The sequence below is a fragment of the Archocentrus centrarchus genome, chromosome 7, assembly GCF_007364275.1.
Source record: "Archocentrus centrarchus isolate MPI-CPG fArcCen1 chromosome 7, fArcCen1, whole genome shotgun sequence".
Taxonomy (NCBI): domain Eukaryota; kingdom Metazoa; phylum Chordata; class Actinopteri; order Cichliformes; family Cichlidae; genus Archocentrus; species Archocentrus centrarchus.
In genome coordinates, this window is record NC_044352.1 from 9,908,751 (window position 1) to 9,934,589 (window position 25,839).

A 25,839-nucleotide genomic window follows, 5' to 3' on the forward strand; every position below is an offset into this window, starting at 1 on the left:
GCAATAGAATAAAATTCTTTAGTGATGCTGCCATATTGTTGTAGACTGCATGGAAAAGATGAGTGTAACCATCCAAGTCCAACTTTGTGTTTTAAAACCAGATACAGCGAGTGAGGGGTGGACCTGATGAAGACACAGCAGGTTCACTGGATAACAACTTGAGACTTAAGTCTTTAGTCAATGTGCACACACTTGGTAAGCTTCCTTTCTGGCTGTAATAATAACAATAATCTACAAAAGGAACTTCATGTTATATTAAATAAAACTAGTGCCTGAGGCCATAAACTCATTAAGAAAATGTTCACTGAGGTCACAGGTCAAATGAATAATTTTCCCATAGACTTCTATGCAACTGGACTTTTTCAGACTACAGGTGCCACCCCCTGCTGGCTACTAGAAGAACTGATGATTTATAGTACTTCTACAGTAGCTTCACTTTTATGACCTGGACCCTACATTCATCTTTTATACACAGTTTGTGGTCCTAATGTATGGTTATAGATGCATGATTTTCTGATTTCCCATAGCACCACTTGACTGGTTTTCCTGTGGCACTGTTCTGGATTCAGTTTCTTCACTACCTTAAATCACAATTTTCCCATTCAGTGTTTTACTGCACATATAGTAACCAAGCAGATGAAAGCTGGGTTAAAGGGAGGAGGGAGTTAGAATGGCTTGTTTCAGAGGGTGAACTGAGAGGCTGTGCTAATGCTCAGTATAAGATAATTAAGGATTATTTTGAACTGTGAATCATGTAAACTAGTGTCATTTAAATAACTGGAAATGTGCATAATAGGTTCCCTTTAAATTATTTAATTATGCAAAAACTGCAGAAAGAAAAAAGGTCAAATTTTTTCATCACCCATAAGTCAAAATTTCAAGTTAGTAACTTCAACTTCAGAGAAGCTAACTCAAAATTGAGTAAGTAAATTCAAATTTTGATAGTCAACATTTTGAGATAATAATCCAAAATTTTGGCTTAGCTTTGCGAGGCAACCCCCACCACCAGTGACAGAAAGAAGCCTCCATACTATACTTTTGTTTTCCATGTTCTCACCCCCAAACTTGTCACAGGAGCCTGGTTTTGCTGGAGGTCACTTCCTGCTGTCACCATGTGCTTACTTGTAGAGGATCATTGGCCAAGACCCTGCATTGTAGAGACCCTGCATTGATCTCTGAGATATTATAATTTTGTCTGGGAAGGCATTTGTGGCAACTTTTCCATTTTGCAATACAAAACTGACTTGAATGGTCATTAAAAACAGAAACACAAGCAACAGATAAGTATGTCTTTAATAATGAGCATGATCAAATCTAAGAATGTGATAGTGACCTCTGATACAATAGATATTTAATTCAAGGGTGACTTAAAACTTTTTTGCATAAATTTTCTATATTCCAATACCATTATATAATTCTGATTGCTCCACGTTCCCTCTCTTTATCTTTCACTCTTGCATACACACATACATACACACACACACACAATACAGCAAGCAATTAAAAAAAAAAAGTCACAAACATATACCATATAGGCTAGTCTCTGCGTTTTCATACACTTGACAATAAATCAGTTAAGTATAATGCTACAGTTAAACATTTTGAGGCGATCTCTGTTAGAAATGCCGGTACATTAAAGCTTACATTTTCCGAGGATGAAGGTTATAGCGATGGAAATGCTGAAAAGATTATAGTAATGTTAAGAAAGAACAAATCAAACCAAACAGGCCTGGCTAGAGTTTTAAAAGCAGTACATGCTACATTGCCCAGAATTTCATAAACAGAGACCCCCCCCCCCACCCCCCGGTGGGAACAGAAAGCAGATCCTTTGTGAACTCATAGAGTATAGTTGAATTTCCATCATTGAAGTGAGCGAGGGGCCACCTTTAAGAATGTTTGATCTTCAGACTTCTTTTCCCTGAATCTCTAGCATGGCGTTTTTTGAGGTACAGTACTGGAAATAAAAATTAATTTTCATTACTGCTGAAAAGAAAGGCTCCACAAAATCCCACATTTTCTCAACAATGTTCAAACTATGTAAGCCAGGTGATACATCATTCAAAATATTTTTCTTTGTCACGACCTTTGCATGATTATGTCTATGCATACGGAAACCTTCAGAGACCTCTCACATTGGGGGGAAAAAAAAAGGAGGGGGATGATAGAAGTTATTTTTTTGTCTTATGATAATACAAAATACAACTGGCCACACACAGATAGCAGACATTTGTCAATAAGGTTGTTGTTCACTCATTAAGATTAACCAATACAAGCACTTAACATTTCTCCAACACACAAACCACAAAGTGAACAGTCACTGAATATCAGCAGCATGTTGTCAAGAGATTTTGCCAAACAGACGTGCAGATATTTAGAATCAGTTATGAATTTCAGAAGTTCCAGGGTAGCGATAGAGATTTGTAAGGCTAAAAAATACAGAAAAAACAAGAAAATAGATATTATTGAAGCAATTCATCTGGTGGAACGAGCTTCATCCCTGCACGCATCTCGAAGACTGGAACCAGTGGCTCAAATAGTTTGGTCGCAAAAATTAAATAGAAAAAAATACTTGTTTTCAGATTTTTTTTGTGTGTGTGTCCTTGTGTTTTCTTTTTAAACCTAGATTTCAGCATGTCCATTCAAACACAACCGTCGGCCGAGCTTTCAGAAGAGACTTCTACAGTTTACTTTTGACGATCCTGAAAGAGACACGGAATTAAAAAATTAAAATAAAAACAGAAAAACTTACTGTACTTAAACATATACTATAATCCAAGGCCTATAAAATATTTTAATGCAAGACTGATACTTCTTTAAAAAAATAAATAAATAAAAAGAGACCAGTTTAGGTGACAAGTATGCACATTATTTTATCAAATTAAACAACTCTGTTTTACACATTGTGTATTGTGAAGGTTATAGGTTAATGAAATAGGACAATTAAGTTACTTCATGCACGTGAAGAAGTAATACTTGTTTAAAGAGGCTAACTAGATGGTTTAAAATAAGCAATTTTACCCATGTTGCTATAGGAAAAATATAAACTTTACTGCCCACCCGAGAGAGAAGATAACCTTTACCTGATCGATTCGGGATCGACTCTGTATCGAGGCAGGCTCGTAACTCTGTTAGAAAAACATACAAAGACTTAATAAAAAAAAGTCCCAGTAGAGAATAATGGAAAGTAACTCTAATGGCTCAGTCACACTAGAGCAAAAACAGGGCTGAAATCTCCTCACGAGGAAAAAAAAAAAAATCAGTGGCCGCTCAGTGATTGCATTGAATTTTTTGAAGTTGGCAATCAATTGCAAGTAGTTGAGGTGACCATCTGGTCGCCCAGAAGTTGAGGGTGATGCATACTTAACCTCTGGGTGACCACTTTTGATCACAAGGAGATTCAACAGGTCACCTGGTGGCAGGCAACCCGTCTCCAAAAAACTGCAGTCTGACTCAAACTGACTGCAATCACTCTCAGACAGATTTGCAAAGGTTTGCAAATAAATTGCAGTAGGGCTGTAACGATTCCTTAAGTAACTCAAATAATTTGATTATAAAAAAAATCCTCGACACAAATTTGCTGCTCCATTTAAACTCTGCAGTGCTCAGGAGTCACCATGTAAACCAGAGTTTCACCCACATTAGCAGCATTCAAGTCGTCGCAAGAATGGATTTCCTTCATTTGGAAAAATGACCCTTTAACACAGAGTGTATCGTCGCCGCTGCCACGTTATTCCACGCCTCCACTGCTCTCTACACCTGTGTGTGTGTGTGTGTGTGCCTGCCTTGTGCTGAGAATTTCAGCTGTTAGCTATGACCACAGTTTGCTAGTGGGTGCCGCCATTAGCACTAGCAAGTGTTCTGTACCCACGAGAAACCCCCGGGGTCACCAGTTTGGTACTGAGGGGCTTCATCAAAATATTTTTTATGCTTTAATCCTTGATTGGCAACTAAAAATAGACCTGCAATGGAAAACGTATTTAGGACAATGCTTGTGAATACAAAGCATTACAACATTAAGCTCATGCAGCCACCAGTTTTTCAAGAAAAACACTGATAACACAACAGCAGCAGCTGTTTTACGTGCAGTATGTCTGCACACACACTGCAAACGCAAAGAGGCGGAGCCGTTACGAGACAGTGAGCTCAGGTGGAACGAAAGGAAATATTTTCTAGCGTCAAAAGCGGGGGCGCTTGTTCCTGTAATCACTGCTAGAACCTTTACAGGGAAACAGCTGGAGGAGTATGGCAGGCCGTTTTAACATAAAATCCGTTTCACCACACTTACATTCCAGATATCTGAAATTGATTTATGACTAGATGTATTAGTAAATTAAGATATCTCTAATTATATTTTGACTAGACAAAATACCTATTTGAGATATCTCTAATTACATTCTGACTTGTAGAAATGACATCAGATTTACCACTGAGTTGAATGGATGCTTCAATTCAAGATATCTACAATGAATTACTGACTATCTGAAACACATATTTCAGATATCTACAATTAAATTATGACTAGTAACAAAGTAAATTCGAGATATCTCGCTTTTTGTTCTAACTAGTCATAATTCTAATTAAAGATATCTTGAATGACACAGTAATTCAAGATTTCTTAAACGTATTTTTAGATAAGAGATATATAGTTTTGACTAGTGCAAATTAAATTCTAGATATCCTGAAAGCAAGTAATGACTAGGCAAAACTAAATTAGAGAAATCTAGAACTGCAATTATAGCAGTGGGCACACATACCAGTAATCCTATTGTGAGGAGCAGTTTGTGTATATGGACCCAGCTTCGTAAACACTATGGGCTTGTACAAGCTTTGGTGTCCATGCCCATTACCTCAAACTTCCTCTTCAAACCGTCTCTTACAGATACAGCCTTTCTTATCTGGTCTAGAGAAGGCATAAAATGTGTGGGGGACCTCTTTGTAGATGGGACATTCGCTCCTTTTGATCATTTGGTAACGGAATTTGGCTTACCAAACTCGCATTTTTTCAGGTATCTACAGGTCCGGAATTTTGTCCGTATTCAGTTTCCTACATTTCCTTTAAGGCCAGTGGTTTGCCCTCTTGATGAATGTTTGATACTCAAACCCGGGCAGTCGGGTGGTGTGTCCCAGTTATATACTGTCACTCAAGCCATAAAATGCCCATCTCTTTTGCCCTTAAAGACGCATTGGGAGGAGGACCTGAACATAGAACTGACAGATGAAATCTGGCAAAGAGCTATACATAAAATATACACATCATCTATCTGTGTTAGACACAGATTAATACAATTTAAGGTCTTTAATCGCCTGTACCTCTCTAGGACCAAACTAGCCAGAATGTATCCTACTGTTGATCCAATTTGCATTCGCTGTCACCAAGCGCCTTCCTCTTTGGTTCACATGTTTTGGTCATGTCACAAATTAGGCACATTCTGGTCAGAGATCTTCAATACGTTTACATATATCTGTAAAGAGAAGATTGATCCAGACCCTATCATTGCCATATTTGGGGCAGTGCATACTAATAATAGGATCTCAAAAAGCCACTCCCAGTTTATTTCTACACTATTAGCACGTCGACTAATTCTTACTAATTGGAGAGCCCCCGCACCCCCAAAACATTCACGTTTGGTGCGTGACAGTATGTCATTCCTCCAGCTTGAAGCAATAAGAAGTACAGTCCAAATTCCGGCAGAAAAGTTTCATAAGATATGGCAACCTTTCTTGGTATACTACGACAAAATATTCGATGCAAACTCCTTGGAGTAGAATGAACTTGCCCTCATCTCTGCCCTGCCCTTTGGCAAAAAATTTTGAAATAAATAGAACTGCAATTATGACTAGTCAAAATTCCCTTTAAGATATCTCCAAATGAATTAGAGATATCTTGAATTAGACGGCTTTTATATTTAAGATATCTTAACTTAACATTCTGACTAGTCAGAATGACATTACTTGAATTAGTATTCTGTCGAGTAAAAACGTCACAGATTTATGAAGCATTTTGGTGGAAAATTTATAAGGCATTCTGTTAAAACAGCCTGCCATAAAATCAGAGATTATTTGCAGATTTCTTAAGCAGTCTTCAAGTACACGATTTTCACGCTCTGCATATCCCATACTAAACAGCTCTTTCTATATTGTGGCATTTTCTTACAATTTTGTCAGGAACAACCAGCGCCATTGCAGCCACCTTAAATTCTACACTACAGGCAATTGGTTGGACAGCTCAGTACAGCACAAGGGGGCTTACACGCAATCTATTAATTCTTATATCTAAAAATGTAATTTTGACTAGTCGTAATTATGTTAGCGATATCTTGAATTGTAACTGAGTGTCCCAGACTCATTGCAAAGAACGAGGGCAACCTCATTCTTTGCAATGGGTCGTGGTAGTGCTATTGTGTCCAACCACTGTTTTCCCTAGTGTGACTGTAGCATCAAATAACATGCCCTAAATCTAGTAAAAAACTTTCCATCATTTCAATTGAATTACCACACAAGATTAAAAACAAAGAGAGAGAGAGAGAAAACAATGAAAAAACAGGAATGAAAAAAGGTTCCAAACAGGCAAAGAACATTATTAGGGGGCACTCTGAATCACAAAGTTACAATACTCATGCTACACTGAGGTCTGTGCAATTAATCAAATTTTAATTCCAGTTATAACTTCAGCTTCTAACAATTATTTTAAAAAAGAAAAGAAAAAAAGAATCAAGATTAAATTACCATATTCCTTTTTCAGCACGTCTCCTTTCTTTTGCACAGGCCGATCCAGCCCGCGATATAATTATATTCAGCCTGCGAGATAATTTCATATGGCTATTATTAATGGCCTGCTCGTAAATAGTGCTCCCACCACTTATACAAATCCCACTATGCGCTGCAACAGCTGCCCTGCAGGTCAAGACCTGTTCACTAACCACTTTTCCTGCTTTGCCAATGACACATTGGTCAGTTATCAGCGGATAAAAACATCGGTCAGCACTTTTCACAGTGACATTTAAACTAGCCTGACCCCCAAAAATGGGCAAACAAAAAGTGGACTTTTAAAGCAGGTGGAAGGCAAAGGACCTGTTCGCTGACATCTGAGGTAAACCCGGTCTCTTCCCCACCTGAGATGTGCAGGGAAAAGAGTGAAATTGTGGGACGGATGTGGGAGAAAATGCAGCGGGAGACCTGCAACAGGTGAGCTGACAGTGCATCACTGCATCACACACCAGGAAAAGTCCTGAAGACAGAGCACGTCATAAGCACCGTAACACAGACAGCGAACTTTGTAAGAGGCAATGGTTCAGATCACCAGCAGTTTGTGCTTTCTGGAGAAAATAGATTCTGAATTTGGTGACATGACTTATTACACAGGTGCGATGAGCTGCCTGAGGAAATTTGTCAGTTCATGGAAAGTAAGAAAGAAATGGAATATGAGAGAAAACTAAACAGCTTGTTGTTTCTTGTTTCTGGACTTTTTTCTGATATGACATCAAAAAAGAAATTTTCAAATTTTCATCAGCTAGAAATGTTCTCATTAAATTATTTTCAGTTTTCGACTGTTCAATAAATGCCAGTCCTGTTTGGCCCACGACTGTGTTTTCAATTTTGGCCCGTTCTGTGATTGAGTTTATGCCCCTGATATATGGTATTGAAGATGTTTCTGTCCACATAGGACATGGTTAAGGTAAAGAGTCTGATACTTTACTTAAAAGAAGTCTGTTATTTTTTTGTCCTTTTTTTTTTTTTTTAAAGAAAAATGCATTTTATGATTCAATAAATGAAAACCAGGAAAAATAATGACATCATGATAGCATGATTAATGCAATACACAATGCTATGGTTGGGCATGACTACAATTAAACACTAGTCAGCAACAGAAATGCTGGTTGGTTAAATCATCCATTCATCCATCTTCTTCAGTTTATTTAATTCAGTGTTGTAGGGGTGTGTGGTACACCCTGGACTGTGTGCCAGTTTGTCGCAGGGCTAATGCCTCTATTACACGCCGTTGTGGACACGGACATTTGGACACCCGATGGCCGAGTAGTAATTCCTGTTATACTTCTTTGAAGTCCGCGGATGTCTGCACGAACCCTCGCACTCACCGTCTGATGAAGAAATGTACATCAACTTGTACCAGAACGGATGTGGAACATAATTCTGGTTAAACAGAAAGGAACAGACAACAGTTCACAACCACGGCCAATTCAGAACCACCACATAACCTAATATACACGTCTCTGGTGTGTGGGCGGGAACTGAGGAGGGCCTACACAGGAGTGGGAGAAGCACGTGGGGTTTTTCAAACCCATGGCCTTCTAGCTGAGGCAGCAGTGCTAACCACCACACCTCCCTGCCACCCTCTGGTTAAGCAAATTTTTTCATATTTTATTCAACCCACAACTAGATGGATCTGCAGGATTGTGTCTGTGCTTTAAACCTTGACCGTTCATCCGCACAGCTCACAAATCAAGCTTTGCTAGTGTTAGCTGATAACTTAGCGTGCCACCTTTTAAATATGGTCACTCCTGACTCCAAAAAAAACAACCAAACAGTGGCCAAAAGGAGAGGCTGAAGCTTCAAAATGGATCCAAAACCGATGGGTGATGTCACAGTGGCTACATCTATCTTTATACAGACTTCAGGATTCCAGATCTGAAAAGTTTCAGGTAATACTACGCCCTTGGCTACATCCATCTTTATACAGTCTACGATTTAGTTATGACGATCGCAGTTAATATAAATAGCTGCATACAAGGCAACACCATTAGATTTAATTTAGCTCATTTTATAATAAATCAGGCTAAGTTCACTTTCAGTGTGTACACTTTGTTGTAAGACCTCAACAGTCGGTTTCCCAGTCATGGATTAAGCATGGTCCTAGACTAAAAGAAAAAGTCAATGAAGACCAAAATAGGAAGAAGTATTTAGTCCAGTATTAGACATAATCCATGTGCAGGAAACTAAGCCTAAATGTTTACAATAGGATTACATCATTTAAAAAAAATATTATGGCAGTGAGTGTTGTAGTTTTTATCTGAAGCTGTTTTTACACGTGAACTTCAGGCAGTGTCACCAGAATCAGGTCTGAGCGTTGTGCAGAGCTGTCCTTTCTCACGAGCAGCACACAGCAGGAAATAACCTGCGTCAGATGAGTTCTGACTGCTGGAAATACTATTTTTGGTTTATGTGAGAGAGCTGCTTGAACGGCACGTGCAGGAGGCAGGACACATGACGCCCACTTGCTTGTTGTGAATTCACAGGACAGTTACCTGCATTATTCTTACACAGGCGCTAACGGACATCGCACAGACCTTGTAGTATGAAGTTGGCGGGTTTAAGACCCTTTAATGCCTGATCCAACTGAATCGCATGCACTACTTCTAGGGCTGCATGATTATTGCTAAAATCCTAAATTTTCTGCTCAATCTTAAGGACACCTATCAAGAATATTAAAGACCAAAATTATATTTTTATACAGAAACAAACCGTTTCTCACTCACTAGGTGTACATTGTATATAGTGTTATTATTAGTAGTATAAAGGTTAATATTGTTTGTTGATTTTATATATATTCTTTTCTTAATAGTGTGAATTATTATATCTTTATTTATATTTATAATAACTGCGGCTGCTGTTACACCCAAATTTCCCCTCTGTGGGACAATAAAGGCTGTTTCTTCTTTCTTCTTCTTCTAAGATCAGTGTACAATCCACAGGCTTGATTACGATGATATTGTTTATATGCATGCTTGTTTGTCCACTTTAAGCCTTCACACTCTGTACTGCATCATTGAGAGAAAAAAGTGAGATGGTCCTCCTTAAATAGGAGACGAGCAGCAGCGTCTAATGTTTCTATTTAAGGCTCTGCTGCAAAGATTGCCTGCTTACCTGTGCTCTTTGCAGAGGACATTTAATTAGCTGTACCTTTTAATCACACAAATGAATTTTATGCATCTTCCAGTACTATTGCAGATGCTTTTCTTAATTTGCAAATATGAATAATGTATCTTTGAATCTGTCTCAAACTATGTATCTTTTGCACACAAGTCTCTCTTGAAAAAAAAAGAGATCTGCACCTCAATGAGACAACTTTAAATAAAGGGTTTCATAATGATCCTGAGATCACGATTATTTAACACAATTTTTTGGACTTTGGACGATTTAAATAATGACTTTATTGCTAATGCAGCGCAATAATCTTTATCTTGATTATCTTGAAGCCAAAATCATAATTTAAATTAAAGTCTGATTAATTGCACAGCTCTAGTAACATATAGGAAAAAGTCAGTGTTTCGGGGCATATAGCTTAAGTCAAAAGCGAGGGTTAAAAGATATTTTTAGTAAAAACTTAAACAAAACGCGCCTCCCCACATTGATTATTTTCATACAGCAGCAGTGAATCCTTAATTGATTAATTTATAAGTATTTAATATCAAAGACATGTCTACCTTTTTCACCACCTCCTCCTCCTCTTGTTTCTTCTCGTAGTGGGAAAAGTCATCGAAGATGGAGGTGGTGTGTTTGTACTGGGCGATAATCTTGAGCACCTGCTTTGCTTTTTCCAGAGGAACCTCTTGAGTGTCACGCGAGTTGGTGACCGGCTTGTTGTCGTTGTTTTCCAGGCGAATGTGGCGGAGCTGGCTATTAGGCACGTCCTTAACAAACAACCAGTTCACATCAAACTTGCCCTTCCACTTGTCCTGCGCCCAGACACCAGCGCTGGTGCCGTAGTCCACAGGCGATCGCATCTCCGCCACACCACAGAAATGGCCGCTGCCATTGACACTGAACAGCAAGTAGACGGGCCCTTTAGAGTTCATGGTTCTAAAGGCTGAGTCCAGACGTTTGTTGCCGTGCTCTGTGCTGCACCAGATGGAGTACTTGATGGAACGGTGGATGTCATCCTCAGAGTAGCTCTTAATGATGAACACGCGGCCGTTTTTCAGGTTCCAGTCAAAGTCCTTGGGGTTGTAGCTGTGGGCCGCTCGCAGTTTCTCCAGCACAGGGTGGGACTCTGATCCCAGATCTGGAGGCCCCACCCCGCCCCCAGCACCTCCGTTACCAATACCACCGCCATTGGAGGAGCCACTGCTGTCCAAGCTTCCTCCGCCATAGCACAAGTTGCGGTTGCGTGGGGCTACCCAGCGGGTCTGAGGTGTGGGGGCAGAGTTATGGTTCTGGTAAGACTGAGGAGGAGGAGGAGGGCCCTGCAGGGTCATCTGCTGCACGAGGGACTGGGCAGACTGCAAGGACTGTGGAAGGGGAGGTAAGAGACTCGGAGCATGAGAGTGAAGCTGGGGCTGGTGCTGTTGGTGGTGGTGGGGTAAAGGAGGGGCCATCTTGGTTGCAGTCACTTTATTATCCCATGTATCAATGTCCATGTTGTGTTTGATGGGAGGTGGCGGAAGAGCTCCTCCAACTATAGGAGGCTTGTTCTTGGTCTTTTGTTGCTGCAGCTTGGCAGGTTTACTAGCGATTGCAGCCCACGATGTCGGCTTCGGAGGGGGCATTCCCATTGGTGTGCCGCCGTTGCCTGTGGCAACAGCAGCAGCTACACTGCCACCGATCACGGAGCCTGCACTCTTTACACCTGAGCCACTTCCTGCCACATCCCCACCTATTTTGAGGCCCAGCATGCCCTGCTCTATGCTGTTCATACCCGGAGCTTTGCTCAGGGTGTCACTATGGAAACCTGTTTGGCCATCAGGGACTAAGGTGCCTCCTAGTGAGCTTGGCGGGTAGCTGTAGCTCCCCCCATAGGCTGAGCTCTGAGTCTGCTGTCCCTGAGAACCACTGGTGCCCCAGGCAGAGAACGCTGGATTCTCTGGGAAAAAGTTAAACCTGTGAGGGTAGATGCTGCTGCTAAGCCCTCCCGGCTGCCCAAATACAGTGTCATGCATAAAGTGATGGTCTCCATTACTGAGTGGAGCATAGGGCGTCAAGTAGGGAATCGGTGGATCGCCTCCTGTAGACCAAGGAGCCTCACTGAGAGGGTAAGGAAATCCAATGGAAGGGGCATAATAGCTGGACAGATAAGGGTCTGTCATGGACTGATAACTGTTATTCTGCAAAAAAAAAAAGATAGAAAATTAATAAAATCAAATTAAATATTTTTACTGTTTCACCCTTGTACACTGCATCTGCTCTCCTTTTTTTCACACTACACTGTCCACTACACCTTACACTCTTTTACATAACCACTTTAATCACCTGATAGATGTGCTGATTTTACTCCTTTTAGTAAGCTGCTTTATTGTGCTTTGTTGAATTTGAGATACTTTACTGTTCTCATATTAACTGTGCACCCTTCTCACTCACAGATGTAATAGGAAACAACAATTATTAATCCACAGGTAACTGCTAAAAAAGGCAAACATGGCACAAAAATAATTTATGAGACCTAAAACTAGCATTATTTTCTGTCACACCAAGCCTCTGCGTGTTCTCCTTCACTACATCCTCCTCCTTCCTCTTTTCCTCCTGCCGGGCAGCTCCACATGCAACATCCTTTGTCCAGTAGTTCCACTATCTGTCTTCTGCACATGTCTACAAACCATCTCAGCTTTGCTTCTCTAACTTTGTCTCCAAACTGGTCAGCCTGATGTCTAATCTTGTCCATCCTGGTCACTACCACTAAAAATTTAACTTAATTACACCACTGAACAGCATGCTGGGTAATGCCTAGCTAGCCAGATATCATGACAGTCTTAATTGGTGTGATGGACTCACAAAAAAATGAGACTTGTTTTGCTTTAATTTCTGGTCACACAGCACCAAAGAACCACGAGAGACAAAGAAAATGTGCTATTCAAGCCTAACTGGTGATTTTACCTGGAGACAGAGTAATATGTGCCACAAAGTTGGGAAGAGTAAGTTCAGATGGAGATTACTGGAAAGCCGCATGTAAAAACATTAATGTTAATGAGCAGTACATCCACTTTATTTAAAGACAGCGGCAAATATATACATACATATGACTCTATGTTCTTTGCCAAATATTTAAGTTTAATTAAGAGAGCCCAAGAGCAGACTTTTTGCTGCTTTGGTGTGTGTGTGTGAGTGTGTGGTTTCATTTTATTTATGTTTTGTTTCTTTTTTGTGATGACATTAAAGTGTTTTATATTTTTTATACTCCTGACAGAAAAATGAGGCTGTATAAACCTACAGTACCCAAATGCTCTCTCATGCAGAAATAATGTCATTATTAATACTTAACAAAGTGAAACTGCCAGAATCCTAAAAGATATGGTGATACAATTTTTTTAATCCATACGGCCCTGTGCTACACTGATTCAAATTTATAAACAGGATAAACACCTTAAAAATAGATGATCGCATTTTTTGTTGTCCAAAAAAGTAAAAAACAAGCCAAAACAGTGACTCCATCATTTTCCTTTTCAGTACAACCAACATAATTATGTATGCACATGAATATTTAAAGAATGTGTCCAAATCTGAATGTTTTTTTACTTCCTAAAACTCCAACATAGTGTTTTTACTTATTACTTTCTATCTCCGCACTGCTGGTTTTGAGCTGCTGTAACAGGTGAATTCCTCCTGTGGGATTCAATAAAGTTTGACAGGCGTTTCCCTACCTGACTGGACTGGCCAGTAAGATAGGGCTCAAAGTCATTATCATGGACCGCGTCCTTCTGGTGGAGGGAGCCATTCTGCACTGAAACTGGAAAGGCTGCGATAAAATCAAAGCTGTACATCAGAATTTATACACACTTTAAAACACCAAAGGCAAAGATATCTGTTTTAAATAAGGTCTCATGATATATTCACAACACAGCAATAATGATACAAACTAAAAACCAGGGTATTTTCACTGGAAATATGCAAATAATTTTCCAACAGATGTGCACTACATAACTGAAGACAAACAAGTGGAGGTCAACATGATTGATGATTATAGAGAATTAAAATGGACTTTTCTGTCTGCCTGATTGATAAATTTAGGAGCTGACCTTTTGAAATATGAGAAGTGCCTTTATTTGAAAAGATTTTTGCTGTGGCTATCACTAATGCATACAGCCACATTAAATATGGTCCACAATAGATAATGTGCCTATCAGGTCAGGCTGTCACCTTTAGATACAGAACACATCTGGAGATTCATCATCTCTTACCTTTACTTGCATCTTGTCCTTTCGATGTCTTATTAGTCGTGTTGGAAGGAGGGAAAAAAGAAAGGAAGCTTGTGTGGGTCACGACTGGAAAATTCAGAGCATTAACACATCACCCTAGCTTCACACTGAGATGCATTCAGACATTTCCTCTGAAAACCTCACTGACACATAAAAGCCATCAGCGCTGAGCGGTGTGTTATGTTAGGGCCACTTAGATACCCACTGGGAGCTGTGGTCCAGGCCTTGGTTTGTTACCAGCAGAGAGTAGTTTTCCAGCTATCCTTAGCTTGCAGCGGGGGCATCGTCTCCAGAGAGGGGTGCACACCATGCCTATCCCTCCTCCCTGCAGAAATAAAGACCTGAAGCTGAGGTTATCCCCCTTCTTTGCTGCTTACCTGAGGGTCAATGCTAGCGGCAGACATCATTCATCCACCAAGTGTTGTGTTAGATTGGAGCTCCGATAGGACGTGCCGTGTGTGAGCTGCACACTCCGCGGTGTGGAGAGGCTATTAGCCGGAGAAGCTGGCTGCCCGCTCCGCGTTACTTTGCTGCTAACAGTTAAACACAGTTAGCAACAGCTATTAGCCGGTGTCTCTGCTCGTCCCGGACTGTTTGCTCCTCGTAGCCCTGCTGGCACTCTGCGGTGCCCTGTCCACATTAATGCAGCGGGGTTCCAATCCGCTCCGACCCCCCTCTCCACTAAATTAAAACCCGACCAGCCTCGGTGGCCCTGCTTCACTTGCCCCAAACGGAAGCTTCATCCGGGGTCTGCGGGGCGGAAATGACGCCGCTGACGTGATAGACGCGTCCACGGCTACCTAGCAGCAGCAGCAGCAGCAGCAACAGCAGCAGACCGCGCGCTCCGAGATGTGTTCTTTCTCCAGCAACCACCTTTAACCGTCGACTTTAACACATCATTAACGATTTTAGAATTCTGAAATAACATCTATTAAATGCATGGAAGCTAGTCATGCCTGTTTATGTAAACATTTTTACTTTTCTTCTAGCTTTGTTGCTATATGTAGGAAGCCTCTTTCCGCACCTGAAAAAACTTATTTTTCTCTTGCCATTCATAAGTAAAAATTTCGGGTTATTAACTGAAGTTTTTTGACTTAATAACCTCGAAATTTCAAGTAGTTTTATAAGACGTTCAAGTTGGAAAGTTGAAAATTTGAGAGAATAACCCCAAATCTTGATTTATGGATGGCAAATAAGATTTTTTTTTTTTTTCCAGTGAATGTAAAAATGTAAAAAGTAAAAATCTGAAAAATAAATATATTCATTGTGGCATGAAGTGGTAAAAAGTTTCTGTAGCTGCTTTTTCCTAACTTTTTGGATAAATAAATATTTTACCTTTAAACACAATGCAATAAAATAGCTTAAGTGGAACAGTGTATAATGTAGCTCAATAAAATACAGTATGACAGAACAAATTTCTTAAGTTAAAAAACTAATTTGAAATAAAAATACAATAAACCAGAATATGTGTAAATATGAAGTAATAATATAATTATAGAATAAAGTCTTTCAAATTCATTTAGCCAAAAAACTAAATTAAAAAAATTGGAAATAAATCAATGACATTAGCAACCTGTGCCTTCTAAGGCATCTTCAAAAAAAAAGTTTACATTTATAATATAATATTAAAATAGCAATAATATTATGCTTAATAATAATAATTTCCCAAATGTTGTATGAATTAAGTGTTATTCTTATAATTACATTATAAATATTTATTTATTCTGAAGTCAAATTGCAGTCAAATACATTCATTATGAAATTACATTTTACATTGCTTGTTTTGTCCAATCAGTGGTACAAAATCATCTAAAAGAAATGACAAGATTAAAATAGTTTATTTTTTGAAAGTTTAATTTATGACAAAACATATTTTATAAGTTCACTCATTTATATTTAATTTTAAATGTAACTAGTATGTAAAGCTATCAGTGTAACAGGGACAATATTTTTATCTAAACTGTACCAGAAAGAAAACGGCACACAAAGAAAAGTACAGTACTCGAGTAAACTTTCTTATATTTTACCAATGGAGGTGAAAGTGTATACGAATTAGTAAACATTAAATTATATTGAACATCAGCAGCATTCCAATATAAGGCGGACTGTGGACACAGTTGATTTCACTGACACACATTATACAAGTTGAGGTCCTCACTTCTAACTGAAATGACACATAATATAATAATTTGTACATTTGTATAAAACATCAGAAAGGACACAGCTGCATATTTACAAAGTCTGAACCACAGTTTTCTGTCTATGAACAGTCGTTCGCATACATGCAGAGAGGTAGATCTACTGCACGATAAAACAAACAAACAAAAAAGGTCAGCCTGTGATAGACTGGAAACCCCTCTTTCGAATCAGGACGCAGTGTAAGAAATCTACACAGTGAGGTTCAGCATCTCTGTGTGTGTTTTATTGACAATGATGCTAAAGAAGATGCACTGTGAGAGTCTGCAGAGTTGTTTGATCTTCTTCTCAGTTCCTTCTCAGCTTCTCACTTTCTTTTTGTGGTTATTTGTAATCTAAAATAAATACATAAACAAAGGAAATACATTGTGCATGAGGTGGTGGACCTAACGTAGAGCAAATGGATGCAAGCAAATGTTGGATACTTACCACTGAATCATTACACTAGAAGAGCAACTTAGTGGGTTTGGATGGATGGTGAAATTCACCAATGAAATTAACTAAAATAAATATAAAACAAAATGAATAAAAGACATGCATAAACATGCTGCTACTTTGCAATGGATTATTATCAATTAAATAATGTAAGAAAAATGAAATCATATTTGATATTGATCAGGAGGATACTCACAGCTGTCATCCTCATCTGAAAATGTGCTGGCCACATAGCACGCATAAACAAATCCTGGGAGCTGCGGGATGATCACAGAAAAGTAAGAAAAAAGCAGCTTGTTTTAAAATTTTCTGATTTCTTTTCTTCCTTTAATATTAACACAAAACACAAAGCAGAGAGAGATTGGGTTGACAGTGAAAAATGTAATGACCTAGTGAGAAAAACACATCTAAATGATTACTAGCTACACGTGCTTTATTACTAGGAGAAATGTAGTGTAATGTAGTGTATAACTATTAGGCTTAATATTGATGCAGTGGACAAAGTGTTCCATAAATGGGGTACAATCAAAAAGTTCTGCCATTGAACTGACTTAAATTAGGCTGATCACTTATTCAAAGTTGTCTTTTTGTGCACCTCTGGATCGCTCCCAGCCCTCCTGATTTTCTTAATTTTCCCCTTTTATGTTCTGTCTGGACCACTTGCTGGTGCATATTGATGATTTTACCATGGACCTCAAAATTACATTAACTATTTTGTTGAACTGACCAACTTTCATGTTTATCACTCCAGTTACAACTCGGAGATGAAAGAGCAGCTTTCAGTGGAACAGTCCACAGTTTCCAAACCTGAAGGAGGCACATCAGAAGCACATGCTTGAATATGCTGGTCATTTTCTTGACATTAAACCAGGTTTTGCACTGTGAATGCATCCTGCAGGGTCCGACTGTTAATAATAGTCTTCTTCATCAATATTTAATCCAAGTTGAAAGCTCACCATTTTGGTGCACAGGAGGAGATCCAGTGTACACCATAAACACACAAGTGCAAGTGTAACATAGTGTGGCATGAGGACAATACTAGAAGGGAAGATCTGCTGAAATTCAATTAGGCAAATATTTTTCTTTTTATGGGTGGAGCCATGAAAATCAAAATGGAGTCCAGTACATCACCACATCCACCGGTACTTCAAAAATATAACCTCTCTGTTATCAGCATCAACAAAGCCTGATTTATAAGAGCAGAATTTATGGCAGAGCTGCTGTGTTGAATGTGTTGCGCATATACAGCACTTTGTATAAGGAAGTGGACCATGAATGACAGGTGATGATTAGAGGTCTAATACAGTCTAGTACAAAATACTACATAACTCCCACGGCTAAAACTGGGTTAAACATGGTTCAAAAGGTTGCCTTTTGAACAGTGTTCAAAAGGTTAGTAGACTTATGTTACTTATGTTGATTTTTTTTAATACAAAATTTAATTGACATCTTATTTGGTTTGGTTATCAGACAGCCACACAATTGCCACTGCAGATATACAGACTAATGTCACCATCAAGAACATTTAAAAAAAAAAAAAAGCATTTATGCCATTTGTTTAAATCTACATGTAAATTTTCTTATGGGGTGGCACCTCATTGCGAGTTGCATGGCGAGCTCATTTTTATGGATTTTTGCTGCCATATACTGCAGCTGGCCAAGATCACGTTCTCTTTTCAAACCAGTGCAGCTCTATAAGGAGATCTTTTCAGTGACATGAAAACACAGCTTTTTACGTTTTAACCAGCTCTCCCTGTTATTTAGACATTTAGGATGGTCATTTCAGCATCTTTTCATTATGTTTTTGCTAGTTGGAACTGGGATTTTTGCTTGTTAAATGAAGTGTTGAACAAAACTAAAGACTCACTGATATGAGAAGCTGGATGATGCAGTGCAGGATTTCTATGTACTGATATTCCAGCCAGCAGCTCCGCACTATGGTCAGCTCCGGGTTTTGCTGGTTTTGCCACCCAGCAGAGGGAAGCCTCTCACTTTCACATCCCGGCCCATTCTCCTTCCACCAGGAATGATGTGATGACACCCCGAGGGAGAGAATATCACTATCCTGCAGGGGGCAAACAGGAAAGCGGCAATTAATTTTATTGGTATTATTTAGCCTGAAAAGCAGCAGAATATTCAGCACCAAGCCTTTTTATGAAAGAAAATATTTAATAAAAAACCATGCAGCACAGATTTAATTTGGACTTTAGTGAAGAGCAATTGCATTCAAATTGCTAAATTGAATCAGTGTAACAAGAATCAAGTTTTATTTCGTTTTATCTCACTTTAAGTCATTTTTGTTAGGCACCAGTCTTCTAACAAACATACACTCACCGGACATTTTAAAAAGTACACCTAGCTAGTGCTGGGTTGGACCCGATTTTGCCTTCAGAACTGCCTTAATTCTTTGTGGCACAGATTCAACAAGGTGCTAGAAACATTCCTCACAGATTTTGGTCCATATTAACATGACAACATCACACGGCTGCTGCAGATTTGTTGGCTGCACATCCATGATGTGAATCTCTCATTCCACCACATCTCAAAGGTGCTCTATTGGATTGAGATCTGGTGATTTTGGGGGCGTCATTTGAGTGCAGTGAACTCATTGTCATGTTACAGATGATCTGAGCTTAGTGACATGGTGCGTTATCCTGTTGAAAGCAGTCATCAGAAGATGGGTGCACTGTGGTCATAAATGAACAGACATGGTCAGCAACAATACTCAGGTAGGTTGCTGCGTTCAAACAATGGTCAGTTGGTACTAAGGGGCCCAAAGCGTGCCGTGAAAATATCCCCAACACCACAGCACCACCACCAGCAGCCTGAACATCGATACGAGACAGGATGGAGCCATACTTTCGTGTTATTGATGTCAAATTCTGACCCTACCATCCAAATGTTGCAGCATAAATCGAGATTCATCAGCCCAATTTTCTGTTGTCCAATTTTGGTGAGCCTGTGTGAACTGTTCTTAGCTGACAGGAGTGGCACCAGTGTCGTCTTCTGCTGCTGTAGTCCATCTGCTTCAAGGCTCAACGTGCTGTGCATTCAGAGATGCTCTTCTGCATACCTTGGTTGTAACGAGTGGTTATTTGAGTTACTGTTGCCTTCCTATCAGTTTGAAGTGGTCTGGATACTTTTTTGTGGCTGAGGACAGACACATACTGTAAAGGTTTCTGTCACTGCTAGTCTGTTATTGGAGGCACATCCTGAGAGGACTGACATGGACAGAGCTGAGCATTGTATTTAGGAGCTGTCAGTCCCTAATTATCTGACACTTTGTGTGACCATTAGCGTTACCTTTGAAAGCCCTCCCAAATCCAGATAGAGACAGCTCACAAAGACATTCCAGCCAATCCACAACAACGTCCACAGCAGGTACTGAGAAAACAGAAGTACAACATTACACTGGGAAATTAATGACAGCATGGACTAAGGCACAGGTTGCTGAGATGAATCTGAAGAAGCACAATATGATCATGAACACTGACTTTATTTATATAAATGCAGGTATTTCCTGTTAAATACTGACACATTCAGAATAATCCACATCATCCCAGCTCACTGCTGCTTGGTGTTGAAACGCAACTCGGGAGTGTTGATTCATTCATCTACTGTACATCTACTGTAATAAAACTAATTCCCTACTGCTGCATTAGTTTAATTACAGTAGAATCTTTCTGAAAGTGCTGTAACTAAGTTGAAGGACATATTTCCTATTCATATTTATTATGCTCCTCGATGCCATGTGCCAACACAGTGCAGAGCATTACGCCCACAGAGGTCGATTATCTAATCAGTAGTTTTACATCCTCACTTTGTATAAGTCTTGATACTGTGGCTCCTCTGAAAAAGAAAGCTTCAAATCAGAAGTGCTTGACTCTGGTATAACTCACAAATGCGCAGCTTAAAGCAGATCCAGACCCGTAAGCTGGAGAGGAAATGGCATCTCACTAATTTAGAGGATCTTCATTTAGCCTGGAAAAAGAGTTTGTTGCTCTATAAAAAAAAGCTCTCTGTAAAGCTAGGACATCTTTCAATTCATCACTGATTGAAGAAAATAAGAACAACCTCAAGTTTCTTTTCAACACTGTAGCCAGGCTAATAAAGAGTCAGAGTCAGGCCCCATCTTATCTTAAAGACCTCATAGTACCATATCACTGCAATTGAGCACTTCCCTCTCAGACTGCTGGCTTACTTGTGGTTGCCAGGGTATTAAAAGTAGCGCCTTCAGCTTTCAGGCCCCTCTTCTGTGGAAACAGCTCACAGTTTGTATTTGGAAGACAGACACCCTCTCCATTTTGAAGATTAGGCTTAAAACTTTCCCTTTAGATCAAGCTTATAGTTAGGGCTGGATCAAGTGATCCTGAACCCTCCCTTAGTTATGCTGCAAATAGGCCTGGGCTGCTGGGGGCTCCCATGTTTTTTCTTTACTCACCTCTTTTCACTCTGTTTATACTTCACTCTGCATTTAATCATTAGTTTATAGCATGTCTTTTGTCCTATCTCCCTCCCCTCACCCCTAACCGGCAGATGGCTGCCCCTCCCTGAGCCTGGTTCTGCTGGAGGTGTCTTCCTGTTAAACGGGAGTTTTTCCTTCCCCCTTTTGCCAAATGCTTGCTCTTAGGGGGTCATCTGATTGTTGGGCTTTTCTCTGTATTACTGTAGGGTCTTTACCTTACGATATAAAGCACCTTGTGATGATTGTTGTGATTTGGTGCTATAAAAATAAAAATTGAATTGAATTATTATACTACTCAGCCTTCTTACACACTTAACATAAGATGGTTTTGGTCACAAACACCATACCCTACTGTCTATAATACCATACCATACAGTCTATAATAATGCTGCATAGCATAGGGAACAGCTTTCTCCCAATGACTACATGATTTTTTGTGATTTTCTCATATTTTTCCTTGATGTTTTTCTATGTCTTCTTCTTTTTTTTTTTTTTAAATCATATTTAGATTAAAAAAAAGATTGAAACCTTCTATCTGTGCACAAAATATGAAGCTACAACCAGCTGCTGGTTATTTTAGTGTTTAGATTGATATAAAGACTCGAAAATGGAGGGAATCCACCTCCCAGCATCCCAAAAGCTCACTAATAAACAAACTGCATCTGGTTTGTGTAATTCGTTCATGAAAGAAGTGTAAAAGACATTTTTGGTAGTTCATTCTAGTCTGTTATTTTCTACTAGAATTACAATGCTTACAAAAATTAAAGGAACACTTTGTAATCAGAGTATAGCATCAAGTCAATTAAACTTCTGGGATATTGATCCGGTCAGTTAAGTAGCAGAGGGGGCTGTTAATCAGTTTCAGCTGTTTTGGTGTTAATGAAATTCGCAACAGGTGCACTAGAGGGACAACAGTGAGACAACTCCCAAAACAGTAATGGTTTTACTGGTGGAGGCCACTGACATGTTTTCCCTCCTCATCCTTTCTGACTGTTGTTTCACTACCTTTGCATTTGGCTATATATGAATTACATGTCATTGCCAGAAGGTTTGTTGTGTCTGCTAGGACAGTCTCAAGAGCATGGATGAGATTTGAGGAGACAGGCAGTGACTCTAGGAGAGCTGGACAGGGCCGCAACCCATCAGCAGGACCAGAATGTGCTCTTTTGTGCAAGGAAGAACAGGGTGAGCACTGCCAGAGCCCTACAAATATTATCTTCAGCAGGCCACTGGTGTGAATGTCTCAGACCAAACAATCAGAAACAGACTTTATGAGGGGGGCCTGATGTCCTCTTGTAGGCCCTGCGCCCTGCGTGGAGCCTGACTGGCATTTGCCATAGAATAGCAGAATTGGCAGGTTCACTACTGGCACCCTGTGCTTTTCACAGATGAGAGCAGGCTCACCCTGAGCACATGTGACAGACGTAAAAGGGTCTGGAGAAGCCGTGTAGAACGTTATGCTGCCTGTAATATCATTCAACACAACAAGTTTGATTGTAGGTCAGTGATGGTCTGGGGAGGCATATCCATAGAGGGATGCACAGACCTCTACAGGCTAGGCAACAACACTCTGACTGCCATTAGGTTTTGGGTCTTGGACCCACTGTCTGACTCTATGCTGTTGCAGTGCGTCCTGGGTTCTTTCTGGTCCTTCTTTAAACACATTCATTTTATTGCTGAAGTTGAGCATTTTAACATTGAAGGCTTTTCAATAGTGACTGAATTTTTCAGCCTTAGAGGTTGCCACTCAGACATGACATATAACTTTACTAGCTATTTAGATGCTGGTCAGCCAGAACCACAATAGAAGTCATTATAGTAAGCTAAACTAACCAACTTCTGGTCGTGCATTCACACTGAATTAATGACATTCTGATCTAAAGTTTGGAAATAAAGAAAAAATTTTCCCAAAACATTTCATGAAAAACTAAAAACGGCAGAGAAAGCCTCTTATGAGACAACGCTCAGTATTCAACTTACCATTATAACATAGCGTGATCTGTACTGGATTGCACCAAACAGGCCGAGGATGACCATGATGATGTGAAAGAAGTTGATCATTATGGGAGCCCACTGATAGCCCAGGAAGTCAAACACCTGCCTTTCCAGCGCCGTAACCTGCAGGGTCAACAGAAGAAGAGTTTTAAACACATTTTAAAACAGCAGTGAGTATCAGCTGAGCCTGTGCCGCCTTGGCTTGTTAGACCATGATCTTTGCACTTTTTTTTTTTTCTTTCTTTCTTTTTAATAAGTTTCCAAGGCAACTGAGCCATGGGAGACAAAGCATACTTGGGAAAATACAGAGCTGGGTTGAAGTGTTATGTCCTCTGGGGTCGTAGCCCCAGTGAGTCATAAAGGGGGGCAGGGTGGGAAACACAGAGGAGGAGGGCAAAGTGGGAGCAGCTCTTTATTGTGGTGGTTGATGGTGGTGGGCGGTCACTGCTATTCACCACCTTCAACTAAAACTGCCCACTATAAAAAATATCTCAATTTAAAAGGACTGCAGTCAATAGTAGTACTATTTTCATTACTGCCTAATCTGTAACAGAAGCCCAAAAAAACCAGCAAATAATATTAAAAAAAATATATATATTTTGGCCTGTCTGCCTTTAGATTTTACAAGATGAACCATTTATTACAAACTGTTGTCCTGTAATTTAGTGATAAACCTGAGTTAATGTGAATGAAAGGTCGTAACATAACCGAACATGCTTTAAAAAAGCATTTTAAGTTGTTTTTGGTGGCAGTTTACCTTAAATTGTGGCCTGTGGTTAGTTTTAAATTTAAAACTGGTAAAAATTTAAAAAAGTGAAGCCTTAAAAGCGCTAACAGCGGAACCTTCTTTCATTATAAACAACAAAGAGGTCATTTCGAGTGTAACATTCATTAACATGCAGCTTTAAATTGCTTTTTTCCCCCTTATGAGTTCCTTTGAGTTATCAGCGGGGAGAGACAGCAGCTGGTGTGATGCGTAAGCAGATGTGTTTATGTCGAAGCATCATGTGATAAAGATCTTACCAGCTGCAAACAACACAGGAGGATCAGCGTGCATCGCGCTGAGCAGCACCCCATCTTCTTCTTCTGTCTGTCCCCGCTGGGTCTGATGATGATGATGGTGGTGGCGGCGGTCGGGATGTGGATAACAAGGTTTTTTTTTTTTTTTTTTTAAATCTGCTCAAACACAACAGCCAAACCTGTGAAGCGTTACACCCACTGGCAGAATGTGTGAGGAAACGTACCTTACTTCACGAGGAAAACACGGAGGCTGCAGCGCGAAAACTACGGAGAAGGGGGAGGGTAGGTAAGTATGAGGGGGGATTAGTGCCACAGTAAATGGGACAATTTTTTTTTTTTTTTTTTTTTTTTTTAAAGACAAAGTGTTTGTGTGATGCTAAGTTAAAGTAAAGATTGTTTAAATCTTTAACTGAATTTATTTGATTTTGCTGTTGATTTTGTGCTGCTTATAACTGTTGACACACCTGACAGAAGTGAGTTTGGACAATTTAAAGAAAAAGCATTTGCACATTAATGTATATACATATACATTTAATGTATATATTATTTTATTGTTTATTCAAAATATTTAATTTTTGATTGTTATTCAGTTAAAAATGACCAATATTGAATGTCAACTTCTGAATTATGATGGGTATTTTGACCAAAGATTTTTTTTTTTAATGAGATTATTCAGTCATGACAATGATCTTTTTTAAATTTACAGTTAATTGATTATTAATTAAGACTATAAACAACAGATACAACATAAGAAATAGATATGCACATATAGGTTTAAAACAAACAAAAAGGCCATGCAATAGGTTAAAATAAGGGGTCACTACAGTTGGGTAGCTCTTCATGTTTAATTTGGCAGATTTTTTTTCTCTGAATACCCTCCCTGACACAGCCCCAAAGGGATTCGTGTTTCCTCCCAGGATTAACACAGGGATCTTTTGCATGATAGGTGAATGTGTAAACCACTACACTATGGAGCCTTAAATGCATTAGGAATCAAGAATCAAGTAAAGGTACTCTAGTAGAGTCCAAGAATAAAAACATGGAGGTAAAAAAATGACCATAACATTTCCACATAAAAAAAATTGAGAATCTCAATTTTAATGTAGACCTCTTATGGTCATTTTCATCTGATTTTTATTTATTTATTTTTTTTACAGTTCAAAATAATCTGTATTCATTTTATACCTGGTCTTGGTACTGCTCCTCAGTTCATACACAGTCTGAAAGAGGCCATTTTCATTCCTCTCCTTATACGCCAGTTTTCTTCAGCTTCTTGCAATCATAAGATTTGAACAGCAGATGGGAGGGATTTTTTACAAACCTATTAAATTTGCAGCAGATGCTTTCATGTGTGAAAAAAACAAAACACAAACAAAAAAACAGTCAGTTGGGGTAGTCAGTGGTAACTGCTCTCAAACAGCTGCTGGTAGAAACTCTTATTAACTCTTCTTCTTCTTCTTCTTCTTATTATTATTATTATTATTTTTTTTTTTAGCCTGTTTCGGTTCCTTGTTTTGGTCATCCATCTGCAGACTGTACTTACACATAATAACTGCCTGCTGTACAACCTGTACAGCATACAAT

The 25,839-nt window shown here is 39.3% G+C and overlaps 2 protein-coding genes across 6 annotated transcripts; both read right to left on the reverse strand.

Moving 5' to 3' along the window:
• Window positions 1-1,275: 1,275 nt before the first annotated feature.
• Window positions 1,276-14,927, reverse strand: ythdf1 (YTH N6-methyladenosine RNA binding protein F1). 4 transcript variants are annotated; one of them, XM_030733741.1, is made up of 6 exons: window positions 14,522-14,927; window positions 14,127-14,154; window positions 13,590-13,684; window positions 10,443-12,059; window positions 3,081-3,125; window positions 1,276-2,699 (listed from the first exon to the last, which is right to left on the reverse strand). In XM_030733741.1, exons 1-6 carry the CDS (start codon window positions 14,549-14,551, stop codon window positions 2,685-2,687), a joined length of 1,830 nt encoding a protein of 609 aa, XP_030589601.1. In that variant the 5' UTR covers window positions 14,552-14,927; the 3' UTR covers window positions 1,276-2,684. The 4 variants fall into 4 exon arrangements, with proteins under 4 accessions (XP_030589601.1, XP_030589600.1, XP_030589598.1 ...); XM_030733740.1 differs by lacking the exon at window positions 14,522-14,927 and adding an exon at window positions 14,350-14,505; XM_030733738.1 differs by lacking the exons at window positions 1,276-2,699; window positions 3,081-3,125; window positions 14,522-14,927 and adding exons at window positions 7,926-8,151; window positions 14,350-14,507.
• Window positions 14,928-16,015: 1,088 nt separating this feature from the next.
• On the reverse strand, window positions 16,016-24,532 carry nkain5 (sodium/potassium transporting ATPase interacting 5). 2 transcript variants are annotated; one of them, XM_030734007.1, is made up of 7 exons: window positions 24,259-24,532; window positions 23,221-23,358; window positions 20,079-20,159; window positions 18,643-18,840; window positions 16,972-17,032; window positions 16,770-16,840; window positions 16,016-16,675 (listed from the first exon to the last, which is right to left on the reverse strand). In XM_030734007.1, the coding sequence occupies exons 1-6, from the start codon at window positions 24,310-24,312 to the stop codon at window positions 16,785-16,787; spliced, it is 588 nt and encodes a 195-aa protein (XP_030589867.1). In that variant the 5' UTR covers window positions 24,313-24,532; the 3' UTR covers window positions 16,016-16,675; window positions 16,770-16,784. The 2 variants fall into 2 exon arrangements, with proteins under 2 accessions (XP_030589867.1, XP_030589868.1); XM_030734008.1 differs by lacking the exon at window positions 16,770-16,840.
• Window positions 24,533-25,839: the final 1,307 nt, after the last annotated feature.